The sequence below is a fragment of the Sinocyclocheilus rhinocerous genome, unplaced genomic scaffold, assembly GCF_001515625.1.
Source record: "Sinocyclocheilus rhinocerous isolate Xijiao unplaced genomic scaffold, SAMN03320098_v1.1 scaffold289, whole genome shotgun sequence".
Lineage (NCBI taxonomy): Eukaryota > Metazoa > Chordata > Actinopteri > Cypriniformes > Cyprinidae > Sinocyclocheilus > Sinocyclocheilus rhinocerous.
Window position 1 is genome coordinate 686,398 of NW_015636845.1, and position 9,357 is coordinate 695,754.

Genomic DNA, 9,357 nt, shown 5'->3' on the forward strand with positions numbered 1-9,357 from the left:
AAGCTCAGACACCTTGTTTAACACATTGTTGTAAAAGGAATGGTCCATCTTTGTTTCTTCCGTGGAACATAAAATATATTTTCATACATTTCATAGAACATCAAATATTTTTGGGTGAACTATTCCTTTATTTAACAAATCCAATTTCATTGAGAAATACCCATAATTAGAACACAGATGATACTTCTGAATGAGACATGTAGAAACAAGTCAAGGTGCTTGTGATTCATTTCTACTAAACATTGATCATATGATGACTAAAATACTTTTTAGAGACATCCTGAGACAAGACAAGCTTGTTTCCGCTGAAATCAGGTGGACCATCACATCTGTAGTTGGGCCTCTATGCTCAGTGGCTTGATTGAAACCAAAATAAAATGAAATAGTGCAACATTTACAGTCTCTACTCTAGGTTGTGAGAAGTCAAACAGATATGAGACAATTAGAATACTACACGGTATCTAAAAATAAATGAATACTCTTGAATTGAAAAATAAAAACGCTTTTTACAGTAGTACAAAAGAATCAGCAGAGATTAACCATAATGTGGGTCTGTTGTGGGTGGACCTCAACACCAGGGGGCGTGTTTTCTGCTCTGATAGGCCATCAGAGCAAATCATAGATATATACAAGTGCACTTGATGTAAGATATGGTTCTCTAGTCTTTGAGGTCACTTAAATTCACTTCTTTTAGCACAGCGCTATCTAGTATGTGCACGCTCTTCATAGCACAAAGGATTGTGTATGTTTGTAGCGTCTCAGCTGAGGAGAGAGATGAACAATGGGATGAAGACTAGTCATTATTATAAAGAAAAATCTCTACAGTGCCATTACTATAATGTTTGACTAGTGAGTTATCAATAGGAAACTTAAAGACTTACGTCTGGAGGGTTATAGCTGGTCTTTGTTCTGCTGAAAAGTGAAAAGAAAGAACCGTTTTGTTCCTAATGGTCTGTTACGTATTATTCTTATAGGTTAGAGTGCATTAAAAAATACTGCATAAGACGTACCTTTGTTTAGTCTCTCTTTTATTCTCTGTTGGTAAATTTCAGATTAATGTTAGTGTTCAAAGTTAAATAGCCTATGTAGATTGTGTTTGAGTAAATGGTACTCACTGCGGCAGCAGCGACAGCACCCTCTTCTGCAGCACAGACAGATGGCAACACAGCATGAGAGGAGGAACAGGAACGCTCCCACTTCTAAGGCTATAACTATTGTCATGTTCAGCTCAACTGTAACAGAGCATGTCAAACAAATATTCATTTACACTCTGTCCAGTTATTATGTTAGTCAAGGGTGTTGAGGCAAATCTAATTCAGTTTCCCACCATCGCTCTAGCCTTTTGACTTAAACCTGATGTTTTGTTGGGCATCTAAGCAACTATGACTAATGTGTTTTTGATGTGGTCAAAATGACCCCAAACAGAAACAACATTACTAGAATACCATTCAAAGGTTTGAGGTTGATACATTTTGTTGAAAGAAGAACTGTAATATTGTGAAATATTACAAGTTAAAATGACTGGTGTCAAGAAACATTTCTGATTATTATCAATGTTGAAAACAGCTGTGCTGCTAAATATTTTTTATGGAGACAGTGATACATTTATGTACATTTATGCGATAATCTCACTTTTCGATCATTTTATCCTTGCTGAATAAAAGTATTAATTTCTTTCCCCAAAAAAAACAATTGACCCAGCTGCCAGTCACAAATGTCTGAAAATTACAAGTCTACTTTGTGGTAAAACAGAGGAACTTTAAGGGAAAATAAATTATTAAATAAATTTGAAATTGCCCTTCATTTTTTCTCTTGGCCCCCAAACAAAAGTATAGTGGTCAACCTCAACAACCTCAACATTTTCATGTTACATTATACTATACAAGAAACATCTCATGAATGCACTGGGACGCATCCTCAGTGATGTACCCTGGGGTCATTGGGTGTTTCGGGTCTCGCAACATCATACACCCTCGCCCAGGCGACCCAGCCGGGGTTGATCAAGCCCCGACTTGCGTCCCAGTAGCAGCCCACGGATCAGCCCTCTTAAACCAAAGCCACCTTGTGGCCTTCTCTGCAGCTTCGCTCGCGGCTTGAATGGCCCTCTTCTTGGCCACCCCTGTAATGCCCAAACGACTGAGGACTTTGCAAAGTGAACGTCCTGCAAAGCCTCTACAGCCGACTTCTATAGGCTCATAGAAGGTTCTCCAGCCTCTCTCCCTGCACTTCTCCACCAGTTCCTGGTACTTAGCGCGTTTCCTTTCATTTGCTTCCTCAATACGCTCTTCCCAGGGAACCGTAAGTTCCAGCATGATTAGCTGTTTTGAAACCTCGGAGGTAACTATCATGTCTGGGCGGAGACTTGTTGTTACAATGTGCTGAGGGAACCTCAGCTGTTTTCCCAGGTCGACCTGCAGCTGCCAATCCGAGGCTTTATGGAGGAGGCCTGTTGTTAATTGTGGGCGCACCCGATGTTTCTCTCCAGCTTTAATAAAGTGGACTGCCTTCTTTGGAGCATGATGGTACTTGCTGGTGCTAATGGCTGAGGCTAAGCTCTCAGCAATTGCCTTAAGCACCTGGTCATGGCGCCACCGATAGCGCCCATCAGCCAGAGCCTTTGGGCAACTGCTGAGGAGATGTTCTAGAGAGCCTCTTCCAGAGCAAAGAAGGCAGAAGGGTGTCTCACTCTTCCCCCAGACATGGAGGTTCGCTGGGCTTGGCAGGGCATCATAGACAGCTTGTACCAGGAAACGGACCCGATGGAAATCTGCCTGCAAGATGTTTGCCCAGGTGATCCTGCGCTGCAGTATACTCTCCCACCTAGTCCACGCTCCCGGCTGCCGGAGTCCCCCCGCCCTGCTCACTCGCTCTTCCTCCACGCCTGCTCGAACCTCTTCCTGAAGTAGGTGGTGTCTTTCCTTACCGCGGGCCTGGCTAACCAAGGTCTTTGGAAAGTAGCCCAAGCCCGCTCTGCCTGTCGCCACGGTGCCCACCAGAGCCTTTTGTCTCAGGCGTGACTCTGCCACCTCCACTGCTTTCCCAGCCTTCCATTTCCTTCCTGTCCTCACCTCGATGCCGGCTGATGACATGTCTGGGCGGAGACTTGTTGTTACAATGTGCTGAGGGAACCTCAGCTGTTTTCCCAGGTCGACCTGCAGCTGCCAATCCGAGGCTTTATGGAGGAGGCCTGTTGTTACACTATTACAGTATTTCAAAAGCATCAAGTAAAATTCAAATCACCAAACTGAACTTATCTTACATTCAGTTATCTTCATATGCCGTCCTGCACAACTTTTGGGTGCCCCCACCCCATTGGAGGCCTCACATCGATACTGACCCTCATCAGATTTTGACACTGCCTTGAACTTCTGCTCAAAAATAAAGGAGAAAAAAAGCAGTCTATATCAATCATACTTGCATATCATGAATGCATCAAAGCCAAACAAATATAAGCATAAAAAAAACAGTTTCAGCCAGTGTTAGCTAAGTTTGTCAGTATGAAAAAAAAAAAGAGATTATAGCACTACACCAACCAGAGTCCCTGTTTTGGGGTCCAGGGTGTAGTTGATTTCAGGGAGATTGGCAGTGTGAAGTGGTTTGTTGTCTTTGTACCAGCTGTAGGTGGCAGCAGGAACACTCAGTTTGTCTTTACAGCGGAGCTCCGCAGAAAATCCTCTCATGACTGTTTCTGGAACCTCACATGAATACTTGCATATCATGAATGCATCAAAGCCAAACAAATATAAGCATATAAGGGGAAAAGGCTAACAGTTTCAGCCAGTGTTAGCTAAGTTTGTCAGTATGAAAAAAAAAAAGAGATTATAGCACTACACCAACCAGAGTCCCTGTTTTGGGGTCCAGGGTGTAGTTGATTTCAGGGAGATTGGCAGTGTGAAGTGGTTTGTTGTCTTTGTACCAGCTGTAGGTGGCAGCAGGAACACTCAGTTTGTCTTTACAGCGGAGCTCCGCAGAAAATCCTCTCATGACTGTTTCTGGAACCTCACATGACGGCGCATGTGGCGGCACTGTCCATGTAAGACAGAGTTGCATTACATGATCATATTGCTCACTGATAGAAAGGTCGTGTTTAAGACTAAGAGTTAGGCACATTGTTGGTGCAACTGCACATGTAAATAATGAAAATGAAATTACAAGATTGAATAATTAAGAAGATTTTCATTCCCACCAAGCACATTGAGGGTGACAGTGACCTCCCCCAGCTTGATTTTATCCTGACGGGCTGTGACTTCACAATGATACACTCCTGAGTCTTTCTGTGTAACACCACGAAGGGTCAGTGTTGCCCCATCGATGGATGCGCGGCCCTTAAATGAACCTGGTAATGATGAGAGTAAGTCAGAACATTTTAAAGAAAAATATATGTAATGAAAGTACAAAACTAATATTCACTGAAAGACAAAAGGTGCAATCAAATTTACTGGGCGAATCAGTTATTTCAAATAGAAATCCATGCAATCTGGAATTTCTTGTGGGGGCAAAAGATTTCCTGATGCAGCTTGGTTTTAAAGTGACTTCTGTGTGAGCTGTGCCTTATACATTGTTACACTGTATTGACAATGGACCTTTTCTGACCTCAAGTATAGCCAAAACTTTACTAATGTGTAATTTGCTCCCAAATGTCATGTAAATGACTCACTTCCTCTTTTAAAATGACAAAATATCTAAAGCAATATACAAATGTTAAGATGAGGGACGTATTTAGGGACAGGGTTGCAGTAAATATGGAAATGGGCAAAACAACAACCTACCTGTAAAATCCCCATCAAAATAAACATACGAAACATCTTTGCCTCTCTTCTTCCATTCAACACGCGGGTTTGTTTCTTTCTCTGTCCTGAACTCACAGGAGAGGACAGCATCTTTTGCAAAGAACAGGCAGAAGTATCAAATCAATACGGTCTGAAAGCTTTTATATAACTAAACATGTCAAGCTGTTTATCTGAAGACTAATGAACTTACTTGTGTTTTCATGTACCTCCACTTTGGCTTTGCTTGTCGTCACAGTAACAGGATCTGAGCTGGGAACTGGAGGAGAGGGAAGATACAAATTAACACTTGAAAGTTGTAACACACTACAAAAATTCCCTCCCACAGCATATTTATAATAGCAAACTATGGGGGAATCGACATGTTTGCCCTAGAGTTTCTGATAAGGACAAACTGAAATTCTCACACATAGTTGATATAAGCTTAACTTAACCCAGAATGTTTGTTTAAATGAGACTGATATGTTAGATATTTTTTTCCTCTTGCATTGTATAATATTTAGGTAAATAGGAAGAATACAGAAAACAGATTTGAGTTTCTCCTCAAATGTGAAACCTCACTAACATTCACTCCCCGCTCTGGTGGTGCCAGGAACAGGGATGTGTAGGAATTTAAGTAATGGATGGATGTTCTCACACAGTCTGGCTGTGTTTAGTGGGGGGTGGCAGTCCAAACCAAGCCTGATAACCTCCTCACTCACTGAAAAACATGCCCTTCTGGGGGAAGTGAGGGAAAACACTTTCCTTTACCTGTATAAGTCCTTCTCTATAGTACGCTGGATGTGTTGACAGTAGAAAACAACTGACTTCATATGAGAATAGAGAGAGAAAGGCTGCAGAGGGTCTTATTACCCAGAGATACAAAGACCTACTATGCTGCGGTAACTTAAAACCTCTTTAGCTGGAAGAGGACTGGAGTTAAAATCACAGCCCACACCACACGGTATTTAACATCTCTAACTAGCACTTAGTGGCCTGAAACATTAAAGTTATCAGAATAAAACCAACCAATTTGATCAAAGTCAACATTTAATAGCTATATTCATAATTTGTAATATCCATTCTTATATAAAAATGACATGTCATGTAATCTGCAAAACATAATTTAGTTTACAGATATTTGGATCTCTAGACTGGGTGGGATCAAGAATTTCTCATGGTATGCCGGGTAACCATAATCTCCATGATAATGACCAATACACAAGGAGTCTGTCAAGGGGCATCAGTGACATGAAAGGGTCCCTGCCACATCAGAGTGAAGTTCAGATCTGGACAACATCTTCACGGACATTTTATCACCCTCATGATCTCATGTGTTCAAATGCTGTTTGAGAAGTTTGTGTAAACAAAGTGTTTTACTAGACCCCCACCCACCCTATCCAGACCCTCAAAGCATCCATCTTTCTTTGAAAAAGCACACACACATACAACAATCACACAGTAATTTGAACCAAATCAAAGCTGGTGGTGTGAGAGACAAAATAAAACAAAACATGTAATTAAAATTTAAAAATTATAAAAATATTTTATAATATAAATAATTCATTACATATAATTATAATTATTTGTAATAACTTTTAAACATTATGCTATTTTGTCTATGTTAGCAGCACTTTAACACTGTAAAAACAACGTAGAATAGAATTAAAATAAAATAAAATAAAAAGTATTATTCTTAACAGATAGGCCTAAATATACATTCAAATTATGCATGAAAGTTATGAACTGTATTTTCCAACTCACCCCTCAGAATCCTCAAACCATTTCATTTAGAGTAAGAAAGTTCAATTTTTCTTTTAAAATGCCCAACACAGACAACATAAACTAAAAAGCGTCAGATAATGAGACATGCAATCCTCATACACTTACAGTAGAGCAGCATGAGAAGAGCGGGGAAGGTTATTATGTGTGTTGTGCTCATCTTCAGATCGTCCGGCTGGTGCAGGAGCGCGTGGAGAGTCTGATGTGCTTCTTGGTCTTCGGATGTTCTTCAAGATGGTATTGCGCGCTCTCGTCAGAACGCTGCGCGAGGACGGCGCAAGACATGTGTCGATGAATTGCAAATAAGCGACGTTTGTATAAGATAAAATGGTTTCTTATCATGGTAGGCTATTGTTTGTAGGTAAGCGTGGTAACCGCTTTTTTTTAAAACATAAATAAATACCCTTAAAACAATATATCTTTCTTTCACACGTCTTTCTACAGGCCTATTTACTTTTTATGACAATTGTGGATAACATCACATTGTCGTATGCACTGTAAAAAATATTTTGTCTATAACAAAAAAAAATGATTAGTGTGGAAACCAAATGTATTGTTTTTATTCAAATAAAAGGTAAATTAATATAATTTATGCTACGGGGCTGTAGAATGCTTGAATCTGATTGGTTGACGAACGTAATAGGAGGAAGGGATATTTGTGGATGGCATTGAAATATTTCCCATTTGAATTCCCTTTTCTGACTGTTTGTTTACCTGCTCCACTTGAGAGTAGAACTCAACGAACTCACGTGCATGTCTACGCAAAACATCAAAACTTTTAAGGCAGGTATTGTGTGGGGGGGGAGAGTGGGATTCTGTTATGGTCTGTCGTCTCACTTAGAGGTTTAAGAAACCTTACCAAACGTAGGCTACAGCACAATTATATCTTAAATTGTTTAATTCTGGAAATCAGAATGACATGTGGATGTCCCATGTCAAGCTCAGCTGTGGGGGTTGGATTTTACTTCATTGCTTTAAGGGTAAATTTCTGTTTTCAGACTGTGATCCAAATGGTCGGTATGTTTGTCTTTTACTTGAATTTTAGACATGATGTTTGTTGTTATCAATCTTTATGGGGGTGGGGTGGGGTTATTGACATTACTAATATTGATAGATGGCCCCCAAAATCTAGTAATTCTAACTCTATAACTACTTAAAGATACAAAAACAACGCAAAAGAAGAAAATAATTATGGCAGTAATTGGGAGCAGACTAACTATGAAATTTGTGAATATTTTAGTAAATTCAGTTGTGACTTGGCTAAAAAGAGAAAATCCTATGAGAATAAAGTTATTTCTAAAATTGCTTATATTGTATCTAAAAGTGTGTAAAGATATTACTGCTTCTGAAAAAGCTGAGCTTACTGAACAGCAGCATCATTTAGATAAAATTCTGTTAAAAAAAATGTGGATCTGATTTTGACAATAAATGAGTGACACTGAAACTCTTCTTCATTTGTTTGGTCAGGCAATTATTATTTTCAACTCTGGAATGATGTTAGTTTATTTATATTGAGTAGGCTATACTATCTTACAAGATTTTTCAATGAATTCCAAATTTGTGGATGCTTTGCCTGCTTTATAATAAACCTAAGTCTCTTCCTATGTAGATTCTATATTCACAAATGTAAACTTTCAAATTGTGAACCTATAGTATTTTTTAAAGGATAAAACAGTATTTACTTACAATTTCACTTTTGTTTAAAGTGAAAGTACTCACATACAATTGGCACAGATCACAAACTATTGCTCATATGCAGGGAATAGACACATGTCTCAGAGCATATGCGCCGCGCAGCATTCTGACTAGAGTGTGCACACCATCTAGAAGAACTGAATTTTGTTACTCTAAATTAAATGGTAGGAACTCTGAGGGGTAAGTAGAAAATACAGTTCATAACTTTCATTGATAATTTGAATATATATTTAGGCCCATCTGTTAAGAATTTAACAACATTAAATTATTTTTAAAGTGTTAAAGTTAAAGCCTTGCAATTAGAACTAGAATTGGCTGCTAACACTGAGAAAATAGCATAATGTTTATGTGCAGTAAATATATATATATATATATATATATATATGTGTGTGTGTGTGTGTGCACTGCATATACTGTATATATATATATATATATATATATATATTTGATTCACACATTTTAAATGTAAAAGTCAGTTTGGTGATGCTATAGTACTGTCCCAGGGACCACTGCTGGCTTCACAACAAATGCGTGTGTCAGACCAAGTGGCTCTCTCTTTATCCCATAGATGATGCATAGAAACATGGGAACCCTGGCATTCCTGGCCAGATGATGGGATGGAAAACAGCCTGCATGGTAGGCTCATGGTGATGAGAGCTATTAGCGTACCAGCGCCTGCCTAAAGCCTTTGTGAAGCTTTAGTGAAAAGCTCTGCGAGGATTTAACATTGAGTGACCTTTCAGTTAACAGCTAAATGAGTCAACAATTGGCATGAAAATTACAGCCTTAGATACAGTAATAAAATAGAACAAAAGACGTTTTTGATAATAAAAGTCAGCTTTATTTACACATAAAGTTTTCAAAAGCATGTTTTAGCTGGTAAACAATTAAATTGCTTAAAACCCATTAATGCTTTATTAACCAAACTACGGTAAATGAATCAGTTGTGGTGTATAAAAATATGTTTATTATTATTCTTTTTTGTAAACAATGCAAGGCAAATTTAATAAAACACTGGTTGATAACCCTTATGAATTAATCTTTAAAAACTGCAATAATAATAATTATCATTATTTACACTTTTTTCATAAAAGTTACTGAATAGCAGGTTAGG

General features: G+C 38.7%; 1 protein-coding gene across 1 annotated transcript; it reads right to left on the reverse strand.

Annotated features, from left to right (window-relative positions):
• Nucleotides 1-240: 240 nt before the first annotated feature.
• Nucleotides 241-6,787, reverse strand: LOC107748130 (junctional adhesion molecule B-like). Its single transcript, XM_016562798.1, has 10 exons — nucleotides 6,657-6,787; nucleotides 4,981-5,046; nucleotides 4,770-4,880; nucleotides 4,187-4,336; nucleotides 3,838-4,025; nucleotides 3,260-3,368; nucleotides 1,116-1,232; nucleotides 1,011-1,035; nucleotides 882-912; nucleotides 241-762 (listed from the first exon to the last, which is right to left on the reverse strand). Exons 1-10 carry the CDS (start codon nucleotides 6,706-6,708, stop codon nucleotides 724-726), a joined length of 888 nt encoding a protein of 295 aa, XP_016418284.1. The 5' UTR covers nucleotides 6,709-6,787; the 3' UTR covers nucleotides 241-723.
• Between the last annotated feature and the right edge of the window lie 2,570 nt (nucleotides 6,788-9,357).

What these genes read in the sequence shown, in the direction of transcription:
- LOC107748130 (XM_016562798.1), bottom strand. Translation starts at nt 6,708, where the DNA reads ATGAGCACAACACACATAATAACCTTCCCCGCTCTTCTCATGCTGCTC. An exon ending in TCTTCTCATGCTGCTCTACT is followed by an intron (nt 5,047 to 6,656) that starts GTAAGTGTATGA and finishes CCTCTCCTCCAG; the next exon opens with TTCCCAGCTCAGATCCTGTT. An exon ending in CCAGCTATAACCCTCCAGAC is followed by an intron (nt 763 to 881) that starts GTAAGTCTTTAA and finishes CTCTCTCCTCAG; the next exon opens with CTGAGACGCTACAAACATAC.